A 24225-nucleotide genomic window follows, 5' to 3' on the forward strand; every position below is an offset into this window, starting at 1 on the left:
TTCCCAGAGACTTACCTTCAACTGCATCGTGATATGCGGCGATAGCGGCCACATACACCTTCAGGGTGGAGGGAGACAGCATTCGCTCCAACCCGTCTTGCAGAAAGGAAAGCACTACACCGATCGAGCATCTCCTGGGGTCTTCTCGCCGAGAAGAGCACCAGTTGACGAAGAGGTTCCACTTCAACGCGTAGACGTGTCTCGTGGACAACGCTCTAGCGGAAGTGATGGTAGCCGCCACCGCAGCCACACGTGGAGTCTCCAAAGATCGGGACGAGGGTGCCATAGGGTGCCCCGTCTCTGAGAAAGGAGGTCCTTCCTCAGAGGAATTGGCCAAGGAGGTGCTGTCGCGAGGAGTATCAGTTCGGAGAACCAGGTCTTGGTGGGCCAGTATGGGGCGACCAAAATGACCTGCTCCTCTTCCTCCTTGATCTTGCACAGAGTACGTGCGAGAAGGCTCACTGGGGGAACGCATACTTGCGTAGGCCCTGCGGCCAGCTGTGCGCCAGAGCATCCGTGCCGAGCGTGCCCTCTGACAGGGAGTAATACAGGGCGCAATGGGATGAGTCGTGGGAGGCAAACAGAACTATCTGTGCATCCCTGAACTGGTCCCATATCAGCTGGACCGACTGGGGATGGAGTCGCCATTCGCCAGAGGTTGGCCGGAGCCGTGACAGCTCGTCGGCTGCAAGGTTCCGCACTCCTGGAATGTAAATAGCACGAAGGGACCTCAGGTGCTTCTGACTCCATAAGAGGAGGTGGCGTGCGAGTTGCGACATACGGCGAGAGCGTAGACCACCCTGACGGTTGATGTACGCTACAGTCGCGGTATTGTCCGAGCGGACAAGTACGTGTTGACCCAGGAGCAACGCGTGAAAGCGGTGCAGGGCAAGGCGTACTGCCAGCAACTCGAGGCAATTGACATGCATGAGACGCTGGGGTCCTGTCCAGGAGCCCGTGGCTGCATGTCCATTGCACATGGCGCCCCAGCCCGTGGCAGAGGCATCTGTGGAGACAACAACATGCCTGGAAACTCGTTCTAGGGGAACTCCGGCCCGTAGAAAGCTGACGTTCCGCCACGGGGTGAAGGTCTGACGGCAGGTCGGAGTTATTGGAACTCTGAGCGTACCGCGATGCCATGCCCACCTCGGGACCCGATCGCGAAGCCACAGCTGAAGCGGTCTCATATGAAGCAATCCGAGTGGCGTTGCCGTGGCTGCGGATGCCATATGCCCCAGGAGCCTCTGAAAAAGTTTCAGTGGGACCGCACTCTTGCCCTCGAACTGTCGAAGACAAGTCAGCAGTGAGTGTGCGCGCTCGCTCGTAAGCTGCGCGAACATGGCGACCGAGTCTATCTCCATACCGAGAAAAGAGATCCTCTGCACGGGGCAAAGTTTGCTCTTCTCCCAGTTGACCCGAAGGCCCAGACGGGCTAGGTGCCGGAGCACAAGGTCTCTGTATTCGCAAACCTGATCTCGAGAGTGAGCTGATATTAGCCAGTCGTCGAGATAATTCAGGATGCGAACCCCGTGTTCGCGTAGGGGAACAAGGGCTGCCTCGACGACCTTCGTAAAGACGCGAGGAGACAGAGCCAACCCGAATGGGAGAACCGCGTACTGGTATGCCTGCCCCTCGAAAGCAAACCGAAGAAACGGTCTGTGTCGAGGTAAAATGGAGACATGAAAGTAGGCGTCCTTCAGGTCTATCGCTGCAAACCAATCCTGTGGCCGCACGCATTCGAAAATGCGTTTGGCCGTGAGCATCTTGAACGGCAGCCTGTGAAGGGAGCGGTTCAAGACGCGCAGATCCAGGATTGGCCGTAACCCACCGGTCTCTTGGGGACAATGAAGTACGGGCTGTAAAACCCTGACCTCATTTCGGCTGGAGGGACAGTCTCGATTGCACCCTTCGCCAGCAGGGTGGCAACCTCCGCTCCCATGATAGGGGCATTGCCACCGACCATAGTAAAACGGACTCCCCTGAAGCGGGGAGGAGACCGTGCGAATTGGATCGCATAGCCGAGCCTGATAGTTCGGGCGACCCAGCGGGACAGGTTGGGAAGCTCTAACCAAGAACGTGCAGCTCTTTAGTGAGAGGAAAAACTCCGCGGATGTTGAAGCGACCAGGGAGAACACACAGACTGGCAGACCACTGCTCAGATCGCAGGCAATGTGAAACTCGCTGGATACCGCCGTCACACCAACACCGGAGAGTTCGCTCGTCTCGAAGAGATGTAGTCACTGAAGAAAACTCAGGATTTGGCTTGTGGACTGAAGAGATGCTCTTGGCTCCGAAGCGAAAACATGATCTGCTGTTGCAGGTGTCTCTCCTTAAATACTCACGCGGTGAGGCGGAGATACATTATGCAAATTCCGCAGACCCATGGCATTTCTTTGCCATTGGCTCGTTTTTTAATACTCGAAGATGATAGGCTTTCTGGCGAAACCCCCATTTTCCTAGCCTAGAAATCTAGACGCACCCTAGCGGCAGCGAAAATTATTTCGCAGCCAGTGTGGTCTAGCAACTCTCCATAGGCTTTTGAGCTGGAAAAAAACAAAAACTGGTCGGGCCAATCACATCGTGTATAGACTCGGCGGGCGGGCTTAAAACAATGACGGCACAGATCATGACGTTCCGCGTGATATCCATAGGTGATTTCCCTGCTACTTGAAAACAATGAAGATGCAGCGGTCTTTCGAATCGGCTTTGGCCGCGACTCTGCAGGACTTGGAGTTAAGAGAACGTCACTTAAGTCATTCTTAAAAGAGGAAGATGTGTTCGGAGTTTTGCCGACCCACCTTATACGGCAAAAGTTTAATATATCGTGGAAAAACGCATGGGACTCACTCATCCACAACCGTTCGTTGCTCTGGTTGGTTGTAGCGTTATCCTATTGCGTGCAGAGGGATTTTGAAAGGTAACCGTTTATCCCGCCCCTCGGATTGAGGCATGTCAATGGAGAGTTCCCAGACCTAACATCTTGATGTAGGTCTGGCATGCCAGGCTACCATTCTCCGTCATCCGACGTAACTCGGAGTGACTACGAAAGGGAACAGTTATTTCGACAAAAATACATCAAATGCGAAGTGTCACGCTGGGAATTGTGGGAATGTCAAATTACGTTTTTTCACTGTAAATTATACAATGAGTTGTTCATTTTCACTTTCAAAAACTGTAAATTTAATGGTATTTTACAGTAAAATTACATGAAATGTACCATTAGATCTATCAGTTATTTACCGTATATAGTAAGGAAAGGTTCTGTTAACCAATTAACAGTTTTTCACTGTAGCATTTTTACAGTCTTTTACCGTTAAAATCACGATCATTTTTTACAGTGTGGATAGATGTCTTGGGCGGCCAATCACGTGGTGTGTTGGCGGATGGATGGAAATTCTTTGAAGTTGGAAGCGGGCTTTGCAGTCGAGTCCTTGACTGAAACTTTACAGCAAAACATAACTTAGAACTTAGACTCTCAACGGAAAAGAAAAGAAACAAAGAGAAAGAAAAGTGAGACGAGAGTAGTTAGTTGGCTTGAAAGAAGCTGTTTAACCCATATTCTTCTGATCTTGATCTGCAGTGTAACTTTTCTCTTTTTGTTTTTCGATTTAGCCACTAATGAGGGTTTATTACATAGATAAAAAAAACTGTTTAATGAACTTAAGCAAACATTCTACCGACTTTTGATTTTTTTTAGGTGTTTTATTCCCCCAATGCTGGCACTTTCTAATAATTATTCAAATTGTCTTTAATTGTCTTTCAATCAAAGACAATTGTCTTTGATTGAAACAAAACATTGTCTTTCATTTCCCACAAAAAAAAAAAAAATCTCTCGGTTCTTATCTGAGATGAAGTTCTGTCCCGTGAAAAAAAAAAGAAGTTATGCAACTTGATGAAAACATTGAGTGCGCTGAAATTTGTTGCTATGAAGAAAACATTGAATGCGATGAAATACTTCTTCTCTTCTTTAGCATTGTCCATTTCGGCTGGAGACAACCAACAAAAACAAATCCACTCCACACCAGCATCCTTTTTAACACATCCTAACTTACTTGCTTCCCAATTCACCCTAAGGCATGAGTAAATGATCAGCTCTTACATTGAGCTTAAAACCCAAAGGTTTCTCAATGAGTCACTTTTTTGAGGTAGCCACCAAGAAACATAAGCACCCACTACCCAAACTGATTTACTTCTTCACGTCAGCTTTCCCCTTATATGCCAAACAGGTGAGCCTATATAGCGCCCTCTAATGGCTTGTAGTGTTTCTACACCATTCCATTCTTACACTACAAAATAACTGTTACAGATATTTCATTCCGTTACAGCAGTCTTTTGTCTGCTCATCTACATGGTTACTTAATCGTCTTCTAATCATCGTCTAATGCTTTTTTCGTGTCCTAAGATTTTAAATTCAAATGTTTGTCCAGCCTAATGGATGAGTTCTGACCAATTAGACACTGTCTTTAGTTGAGAGATTGCTGTTTCTTCCTCTCTCATCGTAAACCATGCGTTATCTGTGGTCTCTTACCTTCCCGCTCTGAGCAGATTACAGTACAGAGGGTAAGGTTTAGTCATGATTTCTTATAAAAAGGATCCAATATTTTTTACACAGATTTCAATCAATTATATGATCATACTGATAGGAAACAAGATTTTCAATCAACCATGTAATAGTTATAACAATTGCATGACTTGCAAATGTGATCTAAACATAATCCTCACATTATATATATATACACACTCACCTAAAGGATTATTAGGAACACCTGTTCAATTTCTCATTAATGCAATTATCTAAACAACCAATCACATGGCAGTTGCTTCAATGCATTTAGGGGTGTGGTCCTGGTCAAGACAATCTCCTGAACTCCAAACTGAATGTCAGAATGGGAAAGAAAGGTGATTTAAGCAATTTTGGGCATGGTTTTTGGTGCCAGACGGGCCGGTCTGAGTATTTCACAATCTGCTCAGTTACTGGGATTTTCACGCACAACCATTTCTAGGGTTTACAAAGAATGGTGTGAAAAGGGACAAACATCCAGTATGCGGCAGTCCTGTGGGCGAAAATGCCTTGTTGATGCTAGAGGTCAGAGGAGAATGGGCCGACTGATTCAAGCTGATAGAAGAGCAGCTTTGACTGAAATAACCACTCGTTACAACCGAGGTATGCAGCAAAGCATTTGTGAAGCCACAACACGCACAACCTTGAGGCGGATGGGCTACAACAGCAGAAGACCCCACCGGGTACCACTCATCTCCACTACAAATAGGAAAAAGAGGCTACAATTTGCAAGAGCTCACCAAAATTGGACAGTTGAAGACTGGAAAAATGTTGCCTGGTCTGATGAGTCTCGAATTCTGTTGAGACATTCAGATGGTAGAGTCAGAATTTGGCGTAAACAGAATGAGAACATGGATCCATCATGCCTTGTTACCACTGTGCAGGCTGGTGGTGGTGGTGTAATGGTGTGGGGGATATTTTCTTGGCACACTTTAGGCCCCTTAGTGCCAATTGGGTATCGTTTAAATGCCACGGCCTACCTAAGCATTGTTTCTGACCATGTTTATCCCTTTATGGCCACCATGTACCCATCCTCTGATGGCAACTTCCAGCAGGATAATGCACCATATCACAAAGCTCGAATCAATTCAAATTGGTTTCTTGAACATGACAATGAGTTCACTGTACTAAAATGCCCCCAACAGTCACCAGATCTCAACCCAATAGAGCATCTTTGGGATGTGGTGGAACGGGAGCTTCGTGCCCTGGATGTGCATCCCACAAATTTCCATCAACTGCAAGATGCTATCCTACCAATATGGGCCAACATTTCTAAAGAATGCTTTCAGCACCTTCTGGAATCAATGCCACGTAGAATTAAGGCAGTTCTGAAGGTGAAAGGGGGTCAAACACAGTATTAGTATGGTGTTCCTAATAATCCTTTAGGTGAGTGTATATATAGGATATAGGCATGATAGAATTATTCAGTTTAACGATGTTTGATTATAAGTCCATCTAGCATTTGGAATGATCTGGTGCATTCTGATCATATAAAAGCATTTCTGTGAGTTTCTCTGTGGATTTCAATCCTGAGGTAAGAGAGATCATGCAAAGGTTTCAAGAAGAAGGAGGTCTGTTTTGGATCTTTTGTCTTGGAATCAAACAACCTCTGTCGTTATCTTGGTCAGGCTCAAGCTATGCCATCTCCGAACCAATCCGCCTTTTAAAAACTGTCTAATGTTGACACGTTCTTCCTTTAGCTAGGCTCATCTTGACAAGCTTGCATGGGCATAAAGTACTTAGCTAGGGGGTTTCTCTAGTTTGCTCAGACTGGCTGGAGCCCACTTCATTTATGGCCCTTGATTGTTGATTTGGGTTGAGGTTTTTGTGTGAAATTATGTTTGAACTAATCATCTGGAAGATTAATTTGTGTTTGATTCATTCTCAAATCCTACAAGCAATCTCTCAACTAAAGACAGTGTCTAATTGGTCAGAACTCATCCATTAGGCTGGACAAACATTTGAATTTAAAATCTTAGGACACGAAAAAAGCATTAGACGATGATTAGAAGACGATTAAGTAACCATGTAGATGAGCAGACAAAAGACTGCTGTAACGGAATGAAATATCTGTAACAGTTATTTTGTAGTGTAAGAATGGAATGGTGTAGAAACACTACAGATGCTGACTCTGTGTCTGTTCTGGGGTGATATAGTGTCCGTGATGAAGGGATAAAGGGGAATAAGTGAGCTTGATTAGAACTCTGGTAAGTGTGAGTGACGTATAGCTGGGAGCGTCAGGAGTGTATTCGTGACAATAGTGGTTTTTGGACTCATGATGGGATACAATGAAGTTGAATCATATGAAGAACAATGCCCAACTGGGCCTGGAGAGGGTTCAGCCATTTGGTGTTGTCAAGGTATTCTAGGTTTCAGTGGTCCATGATCACTAGGACCTCCAGCCAGTGGCGCCACACTTCTGGTCCCAGTTTGATAGCAAGGAGCTCACAGTCACCTATGTCGTAGTTCTGCTAAGGTTTATGAGGTAGGCGCATGGATGGTGTGTGGGCAGATTCCTCTGCTGCTGAGACAACACTGCTCCAATGCCTGAGGTGGCGTCATCCACTTCCACCACAAAGGGGAGGTATGGTTTGGTATGAATGATGATAGGTATGTTGGTGTGGCTTCCTGCTACATTTTTCATTCTAGATGGAGAGGCGGCCGCATCCCTTCCCCAAGATTCCAGCAAACATTGCGTTTGTTATCTCTTTGCTCTTTGGACGCATTTTGCAATGGGCAAATACTATCTCAAAGTCGTCCCCATCATGCAATTAGCGGTGAGTCAGGATCAGTGGTGAGGCAGCTGCAGCTCTAACAAACTTGCAGATGAACCCCAACAGTAGCCATATTCAAGTTCAGATTGAAAACATTACCAATTCATTCTCTCACTAAAAATGAAGCAAATAATGCTGTGTAATGTTCTTATTTCATTCAGTTTTTGTAATTTTATGTATAATCATTCAGTTACGTTGTGCCATTTCACAGCAATTTCAAACGTGAACCGCTTCTCTCCTGTGCAAGTACTTCTTGTGAAAAACTTTTGCCACACAGTTTACAGATGAAAGGCTTCTCTCCAACGTGAAGTTTCATGTGGCAATTAAAGGTTACTTTACGTGTGAAACTCTTTCCACACTGATCACATATGAAAGTTTTTTTCCCCAATAAACTCTCTCCAGTGTGAATGATAATGTGATTTCTAAGATTTACAACTGTTGTAAGGCTTTTATCAAGTGTGAATTCTCATGTGGGCTTTAAGGCGTTGTTTTCGAGTGAAACTCTTTCCACACTGTTGGCAGGTAAAACGACAGAAAGGCTTCTCTACAGCGTGAACTACCATGTGGACATTAAGGTTTTGTATTTGAGTAAAACTCTTTCCACACTGTTGGCATGTGAAAGGCTTCTCTCCAGTGTGAACTCTCATGTGGACATCAAGGTTTCGTATTCGAGTGAAACTCTTTCCACACTGTTGGCATGTGAAAGGCTTCTCTCCAGTGTGAACTCTCATGTGAACATTAAGGCTTTGTATTTGAGTAAAACTCTTTCCACACTGTTGGCATGTGAAAGGCTTCTCTCCAGTGTGAACTACCATGTGGACTTTAAGGTTTTGTTTTTTAGTGAAACTCTTTCCACACTGTTGGCATGTGAAAGGCTTTTCTCCAGTGTGAACTCTCATGTGGACATTAAAGCTGTGATTTTGAGTGAAACTCTTTCCACACTGTTGGCAGGTAAAACAGCTCTCTCCAGTGTGAACTCTCATGTGAACTTTAAGGCTTTGCATTAGAGTAAAACTCTTTCCACACTGTTGGCATGTGAAAGGACTCTCTCCAGTGTGAATTCTCATGTGGACGTTAAGGTTGTGTTTTTGAGTAAATCTCTTTCCACACTGTTGGCATGTGAAAGGACTCTCTCCAGTGTGAACTCTCATGTGGTTTTCCAGGTTGTGTTTTTGAGTGAAACTCTTTCCACACTGTTGGCATGTGAAAGGCTTCTCTCCAGTGTGAACTCTCATGTGGATTTCCAGGTTTCGTTTTTTACTGAATTTCTTTCCACATTGACGGCATGTGAAATAACTGTTAGGTTTGGTCTTTTGAGCTCTTTTTCGTGAGCGAGCCTTTTCCATCTTTGTGGATTTCTCTCCAGTCATGAAATCATGTTTCTCATACTGATCTTTCTCTTCCATTCCATTCGGTTCTTGACTCTCCTCTTTCAGCAGCATCAGGTCTAAAGCAAAAACAGACAAATACAAGTTGAAACCAGTTTAATGGCACAAAACAGCAGACATAAAAACCAACTCAAAGCATCAAAGCCTCCAGAAATAAGTCTACTGAAAGAGGACTTGTCTGCAATCTTTCAGGACTTTCAAGCACTTTTTCCAGCACCAATTTTTAGTATAAGGACACCATAAAATACATGTAAGTTAACTATACTATACAAAAAAATGCAGACTAAGGACAGAAAATAAACTCAGAAACTTATTGTATTTTATATTATAATATATTACTCATGCCACTATATTGTGACATATTGCTGGGCTATATGGCCAAAAAAAATTATCACGATAATTGTTTTATATCAGTCGATATCGATAATTATCATAATAAATGTCACATTTTTATTGCTTTAATTTAATTTAATTTACTATTTATTTGACAGGGACAGCGCACAATTTAAACAATTGCACCAGAGTTAGCTAACAGCTAATTTGCATCTGTTGTCCCTGGGCAGGTAGACAAAACCAAAACAGAAGACACAAAGCAAGCACTAAACAACAAATACACTATATACATTTACAAAATACTAGGGATGCACCGAATCCAGGATTCGGATTCGGATTCGGCCGAATATTGGGCTTTTTAACGGGGTTCGGTTTCTGCCGAACCTCAGAATTTTTTTCCACCGAACCGAACCCTAGGCTTGCACTACGCGCGCTACGTCGAAGTCACCGATCAGTGAATGACATCAAAGTACCGCGTGAACGAATAGAGAGCAGACGGCTCCTTATGCTTTTGAATTGCTCTCGCGGTACTTTGATGTCACAAACTGATCTGTCTGTGCAGCGCCGGTTCAAGTCGAACAAGCCTGTAGTGTAACGCGTTGTGTCAGGAAGAAAAATAGGGATAGCTCAGCTAAAGTTATTGCAGAGGCCAGACAGACTCACGGAGGCGATTCGCATCTCACAACTAGCACTTTATTCCACAATCGAACTTGTGTAACTGTCTGTCACACGTTCTACCGTCCACAGCGTTACTTAACAAAATAAGATAAAAATGAGCATCAAACAGAAATAACCCGCATACATGGGCATGTGTTCGAGGCGCACGGCACATACAATACGGACTGCAGACAGTTCAACAGGAAGCGCGGAGTTCTTAAAGGGGCCATACCTTATTTCCACTCGTTACAGTAGGTGGACCGTTCGAATGCAGTTGGCTGTGAGAAAGTGAAAATAGAACTCGTGAGCAGAAAAAGTGTTGTTTGGCAGTACTTTCAGTGAAAAGAAGGCAATTCAAGTCGAGCTACATGTTCAATTTGCAATGCCGATTTGTCTCATGGTGGCAAGGACTCTAAACAATAGGCTACACAATATCGCTGCTGTTCAAATGCATAGTGTTGCTTATTAATTTTATTTTTTTACAGTTATAAAAGTAAAAGTAGTGTTTATTATTTACAGTAATAAAATAAAATGAAAAATCCACTTTGTTTACTTCATTAATGTGTTTACTGTGTTAATGGACTGAGGATGAGAGTAGGATTCGGTTTCGGATTCGGCAGAATCTTAAGCAGTGGATTCGGTATTCGGCCGAACCCCACAAATCTGGATTCGGTGCATCCCTACAAAATACATATTATCCATCAATTCAAAATTGATAAAAACGGTTTGATGTATACACCAAATACAGAAAATACAATGCAATCATTAATGGTGACACTTAGACAAATTGAGGCTGGCTTTAACCCTCTGAGGTCTAAGGGCATTTTTTCACTTTTTCCTTCGATTTTACAAATCTTATTAAATTCACCTTTTAAAGGTAATTACATAACATAATCCCACATGTTTTATATCAAAATGTGCAGAGAAAACCCAGCTCTCTTACTGGTGAGTTCACCACTTGTCCTGGAGAATTGTCTAAAGAGAGAGAGAGGGATAATCTGTCTCTAAAAGGTGAAAAATTTAAGTCCGATTTTTGAAATTCTTCAAATCTCTTGTGAAAACATACCATTACTCATGTGGACGAATTATTTTGGTCCTTGAAATGGGTTTCCCAAAGTCTTAGGGTCACAAAAGGAGTGTAATATATGAATAAAATAGTAGATAATGAATAATCATTGTCTAAAGTGACATTTTTGAAAAATCGTTTTTTAGTACAAGTTTTGTCTGTGACTCTACCTTCACCAAATGTTAGAGGGACTGAGATAAAATAGGACTAAAATAACTTCCTACTACATATCAAGCTTTATGGGATGTGTGCAAATGAAAAAGTAGCATTACAACAGGTCTTTCTTTCAAGCAAAATGTTTACTTTGTGAAAAAAACTCACTACTAACAATATTCACAAAATGTACACATTTTCATGTTTTACATGTCAAAAAAAAAATTCAAACCAAAGATGAACTATATATTAGAAATATATATATATATATATATATATATATATAAACTTACCACTATTTACAATATTTACACAATGTGCATGTTTTCATGTTTCAGTTTTTCAGCTGTCATGCCATGCTGCAAAACAGTTTCTGTCCAGCTGCATGCAAAGCGCAACACCACACTCCCTGCATTTCCAAGGTGTGTCCTTTCTCTGGCCTTGGCTTTGGCAATGCTCACACCTGCTGCGACCTGTGGTGGCTTTTGTGGAAGAATCTGCTGCATGAACGGCAATTGGCACAGGAATATGACCTGCAGGTACCGGGACCGGAGCAGTGTGAAGAGGCTTACCACAGAGTTCAGCAGTCAGCTCCTCCATGAAAGCTCTGTGTGTCATGGGTGTTGTTTGCTGGGCCAGACAGAGTTCCTTGTGGAGGATGTAGCTGTTGGTGGTGGCAATGTCCAGAAAATGGTAAAACAGGTGTCTGTACCAGCGCATTGTTTTGTGTTGTGCAGAGTAATATTGAATGAGCTGGTCTGAATGATCAACTCCCCCCATGTGTTCATTGTACGCCAAAACTGGTGTGGGACAGGGGATTGATGTCTTTGTCCAAGAGCCATCTTGTTGTTTCACCCTCCTCTGAACAGTGTTACCAGAGTGTGCTGTGTGAAGTGTGGAGCAGACTGATACTTCTCTCGTGTCCATCCATTTCACATAGATGAGGGGCCCGTCCCGGATCCATCTTATGGAGCCTCTTTCTGATTTTTTTGTGAGGGCGTTATTTGTTGTCCGAGGGCAGTCCTTGCGGTTCTCCCTGTAGGTCCCACAGGCAGCAAATTTTTGCTCATGGAGAGCCCTGAAGAGTTTGGGGCTTGAATAAAAATTATCCATGTAAATGTGGTAGCCTGTGCCAAGGTAACCTGGTTGTACCAGGGACATCACAACATCATAGGAAAGGCCATGTCCAGAGGGGATGTCACTTTTGCCGGTGTAAACGGAAAAGTCCACTGTATAGCCATTCCGTGAGTCTGCCAAGACAAACAACTTGAATCCCCACTTTATCGGTTTTGCCTTCATGTACTGCGTCATCCCAGTTTTGGCCTTTGATGCAACCATTCTTTCATCCACAGCCACATCTCTGTGAGGATGATAAAATGACTTGCAGGCATTTTTGATGGTGTTCATCAGGGGTTTCAGTCTGAAAAGTTTGTCATGGTCGGCTGTGCCCTTTTTTTTGTCGTTCTGGACATCCTCTTCAGGGTCGCTAAGGTGAAGGTTCCAAGAAAGTGCTCTGTATCTGTCCCGTGGCATGATCTGCACTGGAAGTGGCAAAGAGAAGAAGTGATTCTGTCTCCAGTAATCTGCAATGCTGTCGAGTTTCACCATGGCCATGTACAGAAGCAGTCCAATGTACTTGTAAAACTCCCCTATGTTCACATCTAACCATTTATATTTCTTTCCCTGTGCCATTTGTTTAGCAGCCTGCTTTTTTGTGTTTTGGCACAGTGTTTGTATGATTTGTACAGGGAAGAAAAGTTTGAAGAGGTCGAGTGGTGTATATGTGGAAGTGGAGCTGAGCTGTGGCCCTGGTGTTCGAGCTGGTTGAAACCTGGAGACAGGGGGAGCGATGTCTGGGTCTTTTTCCGTCTTCCAAGACAGTGGAGCTGGCTGCTGTGTAGGTGGGGGTGCTGGTTGATGCTGGGCGTTACGGGACCTCTTGGCTGGCCGGGTTGGTGATGATGGTTGCTGTGTAGGTGGGGGTGCTGGTTGATGCTGGGGGGTACGGAACCTCTTGGCTGGCCGGGTTGGTGATGATGGTTGCTGTGTAGGTGGGGGTGCTGGTTGATGCTGGGGGGTACGGAACCTCTTGGCTGGCCGGGCTGGTGAGAATGACTGCGGTGTAGGGGCTGGTGGTGACCTGGTGGCAGGCACAGGTGAGGCTGCCTGTGTTACACTGGGCCCTGGTAGCTGTGAATCCTCTCTGAAAAAACACAAAAACATAAAGTTTACATCTCTCTCTCTCTCTCTCTCTCTCTCTCTCACACACACACACACACACCAATCTCCACCTAACAAGAATGTGGAAGATGTGTGAGGATTTGACTTATTTTAACGTTATTCCAATTTATCACATGTGCTAGCTATCCTGTCCACCCCAAATCACAGCAAATAACACCTGAATGAGATGTGGGAATACTGTCTCTTCCATTTCAAAACTCCACAGAGATTTATAATTTTACATTCAGTATAAATATAGGCCTACTAAACATAAATAAAATTATATGAAAGATCAAGCCACATCTATACAAGTATAAACAATATGATAAAAAAGGTCAATGGCCAAACCATATCGATTCATCACTACAAGAGATAGGCCTAATGTTATTCAAATTGTGAATTGAGGTGAATAAATATTACATTAGTTATCATAAGGAGACCAGCAAGAACAGCCTACAACGTTACTATTTGTAAGTGTACCCCGGTTTTACACAAGAAAATAACTTTTACATAAAGTAAACACTTTGCTAAAGGCACAGTCAATTTGTCAAAGCAGCACAGCGCAGCTTATTTTAGCCAAGATGGTCACCATGCGAACGAGGTTTTTATAAAATAAATACGCTTACCCGTCCTCAACTGGATCTCTTCTGTGATCATAATCCTCATCTTCATCAGAAGAAAATCCATCAGGCTCGGAAACTCGCCTTTCATCCTCGTCGCTGCTATCCAAAATCGCCGCAAGTGCGTCTTTCAATGTCAATGTCTTCGCCATTTTCTCTCCTCGTCTTCTTCTTACTTTTCCTCTTCTTTATATATATTTTTGCCATGTTTTTTTCGCGGACTTTTTCACTCTTTCTCTCTCCATGTCAGCTGGTATTTTCCTCACTGTGAGGAGATGGGAGGGTACTTAGGGATTTCAACCGCATCTATTGGTTGGTTTCACACAAAATGCAGACAGGCAAGCTAGCCCACCAATCACGCACGGTGAATGACCATCTTGTCTTCCCTCTTGCTCTCTGTGTGAGTCACATATGATCTCGCGAGAATAAGGACGTTGAAGCTGAGAATCTGTCGATTACGGCAAAATCAGAACCATTTATGTGTGCTGCACAATCGCGGAGATATTAATAGAAACATTGAGTAAACATTGAGTTGACGCGCCCGCGCGTCATCCGACCTCAGGGGGTTAACCCTCTGGGTTCTAAGGTGTTTTTGGGGCCCTTGGGATGTTTTGACATGCACTGACATTTGTGCTTTTTTCAGTTATTTATAAACATGTTAATGGAAAAGGTGTAAATTCACTCTCTATAGCACAAACGGGGCTAACATAATATGTGAGCAACATGTATGTACATATTTGTATTTTTGAGAGAATATTGTTTAAGCATGGTTATTGAAAAAACTAAAAATTAAAGTTTCTGAAATAAGGCCACAAAACACATACTAAATATGTGTCCACAAGACTTTTGACTAATGGAAGTTGTCGCCTAGAGTTTTTGCTTCAAAATTATCTGAAAATCAACCTGCCTAATCATTCACACAACACAATAGATTGATTAAAATTGTGGGGGAAAAAAAATTTGTTTGCCAAGGCAATATGCGAATGGGCGTCAACGGCCCAACCCCGTTGTGAATAATTCGTTGGTTCACACCTGAGAAGACAAAGACCCTGCATAGTAATGAGCATTTCATTCAGGTGTGAGAAAGAATGCAAGGACCCCAAAGAATGCAAGGACAATATATATATTAGGGCCGGGACTCGATTAAAAAAATTAATCTGATTAATTAGAGGCTTTGTAATTAATTAATCGAAATTTATCGCATTTTAATTGCATAAATATTTGACCTGAGAACAGGGAGAAGTAATTATTTTCACATGGATTTTTAGTATACCATTGAACAATGACTGAATACATAAGCTTAAGCAACAAAATATTGTTTATTTTTGTTCAACCAAGTCCAGCAGACCAGTGCAATTTTTACCATTAAGTGTAGCAATAGCATATTGCTACACTACACTAATAGCAATAGCGAATTATTCCTTGTTGCATAGCTTGCACACAACCATGCTCTTATCGACGCTTCCATCCGTTCGTTTTTTATAACAAAATGTCCCATCCACGGGGCCAACCAAAGCGGTCTCGTCAGCTTCTTCGTTCATGTTCACTGTGGTTTGTTGTTGTCTGAAGTCATCATGAACGCTAGTTGGTGCTCCAGTATAATCGGTCCGCCGAATCTCATCCAGTGAGAAACGTTCCGCGGTGCAAAAATAAGTGTTTAAGGGCCATTCCACCGAATGGGTGACATTTGCTTGTTGTATTTCTTCAAAATTAAACTTTATTTTTTATCTTTTTCAACATTGAATCTAATACTACACATATTTAACTATTCAAAATGTGTATTGGTCAATCTCAGGCAACTTTATTTACTTTTTTACAAGGTTTAAGCAGAAGATGGGCGCATGTTTTCTCAATCCTGTTACCGAAAACCATGTGCCATTTAAAAAGCAAGTTTAAAAGCATGTCAATTAATTCCTTTATTTTCCCCACAAGAAAGTGTTTATTTTAAAGAAATTGTTGGTTATTTGTTCCAAAAATGTATATTTGTGACAATAAAATCACTATTAAGGCAAGGTGTGTTTTAATAAAAAACACAAAGCCATTTTTTTCATTTTAAAGAAGACCAAAGCCTCAAGTTTATATATTTTTTAAACAATTTAATTGATTAAATAATTGTATAAATGATGGGCCAAACAAAACTGATAAAAACAGTGATTTAATTTAATTTTTTTAGAAAAATGAAAAAAATAGTAACAGGACTGAAAGTAACAGGATTGAGTTTTCAAGCAAAAAGTTATCAAATACATGGCATATGGCCACATAGTACATGCTAATAGCATGAGGACACTGAGCCATTTCTAGTGCCTTTCCAAAAGTTAATATTTTTAAAATAAACAAATAAAATCTAAGAAAAAGTTTAGGTAACAGGACAGTATGTTGAGATTGACCTTCTCAGTCGTAGTTACAATTTCATCACATATACAGAAATTAAAATGAGAAGACTAACTTATGGTCTTCCCAGTGCCTTCAGAAGATCCAGATGATGCAACTTACTGTTGAAAATGGTCTTGTGGATTATTCCCAGTTTTTCAGAGGGGGTAATGTGTTAGGGTAACAGGACTGAGTGAAAACCCGGGGACATGACTAAAATGTGTATTTTATCTCAAATATTAGATAAAATGTCTTTTTCTTTTTTCATTTTAAAGCAGATTGGATATAAAGTCACACAACAATAAAAAAAAATTCAGATTTCTGAAGGATTTGAATCATTATATTTCATTGTAAAGTTTAGAGATGGAGAGTGGGGACATGCAGAAAATGCAATTTTTTAGTGTTCTATGTAGTTTTTATCTAAGTTTTTAAATATACATTTTAAATTTGTAGGTAGCTTAATGTGCAGGACATTTTGCTTAATAATAAAATGTATTTTAGAGTTAATTTTCATGCAATTTTATACATATAATGTCCTGGGGACAGAAATGTCACCCTTTCGGTGGAATGGCTCTTAACGTGTTATTTTTTGTGTAATTAATTAACGCGTTAAAGTCTGTAATTAATCTTAATTAACGCGTTAAAGTCCCGGCCCTAATATATATATATATACACATACACATACATACATACACACACACACACACACACATACATATATATATATATATATATATATATATATATATATATATATATAATCTAAATATAAATGAAAGTCAAAAGCACATTTTTAGTCATACCTGGAAACAAATCCTGTTCAAATAGGTTATATGGGCCATTCTACAGAATTGGTTCAAAATTAGAGTTGGAAACATCTTGAAAAGAAAATTGTCTTTTTCCATAAATGTCTTAGTAGGCCAATACATTTGATCATACATATTTCAAAGTTAAGGATTCATTATTTTGATATAGCTTGCATTGGAACAAACACTATAACATCTTAGTTGATTAGTTTATTGACAAAACATACTATATATTTAACATATGAGCAGAAACTGCTAACAAAAGCTTATTTGATGTCTATTTTAGAGTAAAAACTTTATAATCTATCCAAAACTAGTCAACGAAATGTTGTCTTATTTCGTCTGTAACAGTGCGCATCTGTGCGTTCATTCATTCACACACACACGATTCAAATTTAAACAGTAGGCTATTTTTGCGTTTACAGACACTAACGTTATTCTATATCGCGATTAGAACAAAGCACAAGAATAAAAACACTTACAGTTCAGCTCGCTCCTCGAAGTGAAAATAAACCAGCACTTGTTCTGAGGTAAATGTCCCAGGATTATTCCTCACAGCCGCGCAAGACGACAGTACATTAATCTGACTAAATATAGTGTGTTTACAGAGTTTATGTGGGCGTTTACATGTCTCAATGTGTTGCTTCAGATCATTAGCGTTTGAATAGCGCGTGCTCTCCGTGGGCGTGTCACATTAGCGGAATAATGAGATGTGAGGACGATAATGAGAACGGCTGACACCTCTCTCTTTTCATAGAGATTACATAAACAGAGAATATTTATTTTAGTTTTGAATTAGATCATTTAAAAGTACAAACTTAAATGATTTTAAAGATATATTGCTCATGGCTGAGTGAATAGTATTCGCTGAGTTTTGTTTAAGTTTAGAGACGTGCTCCAGAAAAAAAGTTCACGGAGACGGAGAGGCAGAACGCACACCCTGTTTATTTTCTTTATTTTACAAAAGCACAATATTTAACTGGCTCCGTCCTAACCTGGTTCACCTCCTATCTTTCTGACAGATGCCATTATATCTCTATAAACAACTGCACGTCTTCTACCACTCCAGTCATTCATGGTGTCCCCCAGGGTTCAGTTCTTGGCCCACTCCTCTTCATCCTGTACATGCTCCCCCTTTGACAGATCCTTCGCCAACATGGCCTTAACTTCCACTGCTACACTGATGACACCCAACTCTACCTCTCCTCGAAGACCATCACTGTTACGCGGCAGCAAGGATGAAACAGAGAGTGAATCCAATCGCAAGCACATTTAATTAAACAGGAAATCCAGGGAACTCAGAACCAGACAGTAGTAACATTAAACAACAACCGACAGCCAACAACTGAAACACAGGGGTTTAAATACACAGACAAACAAGCTAAACAAGATAACAAGGGGGCGTGGTTAATAAGAGACACCTGGGGAGACTAATAGACATAGACGAGGAACACCTGTGGACACTGAGCAACAACATGACAAAAGACAAGACACATGGCAGGATAACATGACAAACAGGGAATCACATGACAGACAAGAACAAGGAACAAAACACAAAACCCACACCGTGACATAGCCCCTCCCCTATGGGCGGCTCCCGACGCCCATAAAAACAAAAAACAATAGTTCAGGAGGGTGGTGAAGCGGAGGCGGTCTGGGGGAGGGATGGAGGGCCAGGCCCGCACAGGGGAACGGGACCAGGACATGGTGGACCTGGGCCATGGAGCGTGGGCAGACCAGGCTGTGCAGGCGACCAGGGTGGAGCAGGCAGTTCAGGTGGCCAGGGCGGTGAAGACCCTTCGGGCGGCCAGGGCGGTGAAGACCCTTCGGGCGGCCACGGCGGAGAGGACCCTTCGGGCGGCCAGGGCGGTGAAGACCCTTCGGGCGGCCACGGCGGAGAGGACCCTTCGGGCGGCCAGGGCGGTGAAGACCCTTCGGGCGGCCAGGGCGGTGAAGACCCTTCGGGCGGCCACGGCGGAGAGGACCCTTCGGGCGGCCACGGCGGTGAAGACCCTTCGGGCGGCCACGGCGGTGAAGACCCCTCGGGCGACCACGGCGGTGAAGACCCCTCGGGCGGCCACGGCGGTGAAGACCCCTCGGGCGGCCACGGCGGTGAAGAGGGCCCTGAGCTAAGCAGAACCAGCGGCGAAGGAAACTCTGCGCTGGACAGGACTGGCGCAGGATCAGTGAGCTCTGGTGCAGGATCAACGGCCCCTGGCGCAGGATCAGCAGGCTCTGGCGCCGGATCAGCGGGCTCTGGCGCAGGATCAGCGGGCTCTGGCGCAGGATCAGCGGGCTCTGGCGCAGGATCAGCGGGCTCTGGCGCAGGATCAGCGGGCTCTGGCGCAGGATCAGCGGGCTCTGGCGCAGGATCAGCGGGCTCTGGCGCAGGATCAGCGGGCTCTGGCGCAGGATCAGCGGGCTCTGGCGCAGGATCAGCGGGCTCTGGCGCAGGATCAGCGGGCTCTGGCGCAGGATCAGCGGGCTCTGGCGCAGGATCAGCGGGCTCTGGCTCAAGGGTGTGCGTAGCCCACACACACCACATGGCTGTGGCCATAATGGCCAGTGTTGCGGTCACTGAGGGCTCAGGCGGCGCATGCGTGGCGTGATCAGTCTCTGGCTGGGCAGACGTGACGTGAACAGTCTCTGGCTGGGCAGACGTGACGTGAACAGTCTCTGGCTGGGCAGACGTGACGTGAACAGTCTCTGGCTGGGCAGACGTGACGTGAACAGTCTCTGGCTGGGCAGACGTGACGTGAAAAGTCTCTGGCTGGGCAGACGTGACGTGAACAGTCTCTGGCTGGGCAGACGTGACGTGAACAGTCTCTGGCTGGGCAGACGTGACGTGAACAGTCTCTGGCTGGGCAGACGTGACGTGAACAGTCTCTGGCTGGGCAGACGTGACGTGAACAGTCTCTGGCTGGGCAGAAGTGACGTGAAGCTCTGGCTGGACGTGGCTGACGTGAAGCTCTGGCTGGACGTGGCTGACGTGAAGCTCTGGCTGGACGTGGCTGACGTGAAGCTCTGGCTGGACGTGGCTGACGTGAAGCTCTGGCTGGACGTGGCTGACGTGAAGCTCTGGCTGGACGGTCTCTGGCTGGACGGTCTCTGGCTGGACGGTCTCTGGCTGGACGGTCTCTGGCTGGACGGTCTCTGGCTGGACGGTCTCTGGCTGGACGGTCTCTGGCTGGACGGTCTCTGGCTGGACGGTCTCTGGCTGGACGGTCTCTGGCTGGACGGTCTCTGGCTGGACGGTCTCTGGCTGGACGGTCTCTGGCTGGACGGTCTCTGAGGAGGCCTTTCTCCTCCTCCTCCGGGCCACCGGACTCGGAACCACCGGAACTGGGACCAGTGTTGAAGGCCTGGCGTACCCCGGGCTGAAGCTCTCCAGACAACTGGAGAGTGCCTCTCTCCAATCCAGGCCAGAGAGATCGGGGAGCTCCCTAGGGTTGACCGCCTTAGCCCCCAGCCGGTAACACAATTTTATAGCCTCATTCCCTAGGGTGCATGAGGCAGCAAGTGCAGCAAACCCCCAGGTAAACTGGAACAAATCCGGGCTGTTCAGGGCTAAGGCCGCGGTTTTCCCAGCAAACTCCCGGTCCATGCTGGGAAGATCAGACGAGATCCGTGCTGCTGGATTCATTGGTGGTCGGTTGTTCTGTTACGCGGCAGCAAGGATGAAACAGAGAGTGAATCCAATCGCAAGCACATTTAATTAAACAGGAAATCCAGGGAACTCAGAACCAGACAGTAGTAACATTAAACAACAACCGACAGCCAACAACTGAAACACAGGGGTTTAAATACACAGACAAACAAGCTAAACAAGATAACAAGGGGGCGTGGTTAATAAGAGACACCTGGGGAGACTAATAGACATAGACGAGGAACACCTGTGGACACTGAGCAACAACATGACAAAAGACAAGACACATGGCAGGATAACATGACAAACAGGGAATCACATGACAGACAAGAACAAGGAACAAAACACAAAACCCACACCGTGACAATCACAACCTCCACCCATTCAACCTTTACAGCCTGCCTCACTAACATTAAATCATGGATGCAAGAAAACTTTCTCCAACTCAACTGCAATAAATCAGAGATTCTCATCATTGGTCCTAACTCCCTCACCCGACATGCCCAGACCTTCTCCCTCAACATTGATACCTCATCTTTCAGGACAAGCCGTTGTGTGAATCCTGCATTGAACTCGCGAAGATTGTGGAAGCTTTCCTCCGTAAAATGTGCAGCACAGAGAGCGAGATTTGGGTAATAATTAACCATTGAAGCCTAACTCCCCCAGCCCTAGGAAGGCTGAACAAAAGTGGACCTGCAATCCGGATGAAAATAACAGTGTTTCGACGGCATTGCGGCAACAACATTCCAGCCTACTCTACCACAACAACTCTTCTCCAAAGGGCCCTTATCTTATAATGCAGGTCTCAATGAGTCTTTATAAATATACTTATAGAATAGTAATATTGCTCCTAAAAAAGTATAAAGGGAGCTATAATTCATCATAAGCATGGTCTGCATAGAAAGTGTTACCATATTTATTAGGGCTGGGTAAAAAATATCAATTTCTCGATATTAATCGATTCTCATTTTTACGAACCGATATCGATTCTTAAATCTCAAGAATCGATTAGTCATCCTGTTTTCATTTGATGAATGAATGGAACATTGTAGCGCACATCCCATCCAATAATTCGCAATAATCTTTGTGCTTTGTTACTACTGATACTAAATAAAGTCTCAAATTTCAAATTACGTCCATTTTCTTGCGAAATTCAAAAACATAAATACCGTTTTGGCGCTGTGGCGTGAGATCGCTCTGGCTCAGCTCAGCTCAAGAGAGCGGAGCGCACATGATCTCCTCTTCTGCCTTAATAATACCAGTTACAGCGCGAAATAAACATGAATGAACGTCTGAAAGTGTGTTAAAAGATAGAGTACAACTTATCGAAATCCGTATCATGTCACATGGAATCGCTCAATCAGTGTTTCAACCGTGGAAAGACGTCAGTAAAACAACTTGTAAACAATGTCATGTAACGTCACATTTACCTCAGAAAAACCATATGTGACCATAAACTCGTTAGTCAGCTAGAAAAATTAACTCTAAAGAGGAGCATTTTGCTAAATATATGCACCATATTACATATTCATTATAATTGTTAATGTTCTTCGATATTTAATGCATGTTTGAATAAATCTGGCAAGTTTTTATGATAGCCACCATTTAAATGTTTATATTTCATATAACTTTCTTATTATAAAAAATAAATAAAAGTGTAATTTAAGTGTTTGTATAGCTACAAATCAGTAAATTTTTACCTTCAATATTATAGTAGGCTAATGAAGCCTAGTAGGCTACAACTGACTCCCATAGTTTACAGCATTAGTTAAGAGATTTGTTTTCCTTGAGAAAATTTGCCATGTATTGTACCTGACATCCAAAATTATCAATATTGAATCGAATCGGAATCGAATCGAATTGCAAGCTTGTGAATCGAAATCGAATCGAATTGTGAAATGTGTGGCAATACCCAGCCCTAATATTTATTCAATAAAATTAACTTATTTGTCACAATAAAACAATGCAAATGGTTGACTGTGATGTTTTATTATTATAAAATTATATTTTGTTATACTAATAAATACATCACTGATTAATTATATATATATATATATATATATATATATATATATATATATATATATTATATTTCTGAAACTGCAAAAGAAAAATTCTAAGTAATAAAGTAGATGGCGTAGATTAATTCTAACCAATGAGACTGCGGGAACTTTCCATCGCTAAGGAGCTGTCTTTCTGGATTCGACTGGTACCGCCCAGCTTTGCACCAAACAGGTAAGCTTTTTAAATTTCCATAGTAATTTGAGTTTTCTATTAAAATGAGTGAAACGGGTCAAAATGGTAATTAATTAATTAATTGGTATTAAATTACACTCATTTTATTGTTATCTGATTATAGCTAACGTTACTCTGCTGCTGTTTAAATGAAACGGTTTTAACTGTCTACTAGCTGCTCAGACAGTCCGCTTTTTGGTAATCTCCGAGGTAATACATACTTTAAAACTAAATGTATTCAAGTAAGTGTAAGTGTAATGTACCTTTTGGTGCTATTATAATTTAGTTTATTATTGGTTTATTTAATAACATTAAATATTTGTTTCTTTTTCTCCCTTCTCCTTGTGTGTAATCAGATAATTGGTACTGCTCTGTGTAAGTATTCTGTTGGAATCACTGTCTGACACATTCTCAGTTTTTGCATTGTAGATTTGTCATAGAGATTTACAAAAACTTTCTTTACACCATATATATAACTGTATTTTCATAAACATTTTGCTTATGTTATCTGTTAATATTTTGGGTATTTTATTTGTCAGTACAGTCAGTGGTGTCATATGTAGCATACATTCTTAGATGTTATTGTACATATTCATGAATAAAAGTTTAAACTGGGTTTATAACATTAAAATGTTGTTTGACCTCTCTCTTTTCAGTATTCATTGTCATCTAATCCTGATTGCAGAATTGAGCTCCAACCCCAGTTAAGCAGATTTGAAGCAGTTGATGGAGGTCTTCAGGATCAGTAGAAACTACAAACAGCTAAACTCCTCCATGACCAGGACTGGACACCATTGCTGTAAGTGATCCATCTAGTCATGTTCAGGACATATTGCAGGGGATCTCAGCTCTGGCCCTTGAGGACCACTGTCCTCCAGACTTTAGCACCAAACCCTGGTCCAAGTCAAACACACCTGAACAAGCCCAACACACCTGAACAAGCCCAACACACCTGAACAAGCCCAACACACCTGAACAAGTCCAACACACCTGAACAAGCCCAACACACCTGAACAAGTCCAACACACCTGAACAAGTCCAACACACCTGAACAAGCTCAACACACCTGAACAAGCCCAACACACCTGAACAAGCCCAACACACCTGAACAAGTCCAACACACCTGAACAAGCCCAACACACCTGAACAAGCTCAACACACCTGAACAAGCTCAACACACCTGAACAAGCCCAACACACCTGAACAAGCCCAACACACCTGAACAAGCCCAACAAACCTGAACAAGCCCAACACACCTGAACAAGCTCAACACACCTGAACAAGCTCAACACACCTGAACAAGCCCAACACACCTGAACAAGCCCAACAAACCTGAACAAGCCCAACACACCTGAACAAGCTCAACACACCTGAACAAGCCCAACACACCTGAACA

At 43.2% G+C, this 24225-nt stretch overlaps 2 protein-coding genes across 3 annotated transcripts in view; both read right to left on the bottom strand.

The window, feature by feature from the left end:
* LOC130102432 (gastrula zinc finger protein XlCGF8.2DB-like) overlaps window positions 1–24225 on the bottom strand; it is a 221028-nt gene that overhangs the window by 192956 nt on the left and 3847 nt on the right. The window lies entirely within an intron of this gene.
* Window positions 7691–24225, bottom strand: part of LOC130102433 (gastrula zinc finger protein XlCGF8.2DB-like) — a 250377-nt gene continuing 233842 nt past the window's right edge. Inside the window, exon 3 of one of the 2 annotated variants that reach the window (XM_056268463.1) lies at window positions 7691–8621. In XM_056268463.1, the coding sequence (XP_056124438.1) occupies window positions 7788–8621 (834 nt within the window). In that variant the 3' untranslated portion in view covers window positions 7691–7787. Of the gene's footprint in view, window positions 8783–24225 lie in introns of both variants that reach the window. The other variant, XM_056268462.1, reaches the window with a different exon arrangement.

Source organism: Rhinichthys klamathensis, unplaced genomic scaffold (genome assembly GCF_029890125.1).
Source record: "Rhinichthys klamathensis goyatoka isolate OS25496 unplaced genomic scaffold, OSU_Roscu_1.1 h1tg000272l_1, whole genome shotgun sequence".
Lineage (NCBI taxonomy): Eukaryota > Metazoa > Chordata > Actinopteri > Cypriniformes > Leuciscidae > Rhinichthys > Rhinichthys klamathensis.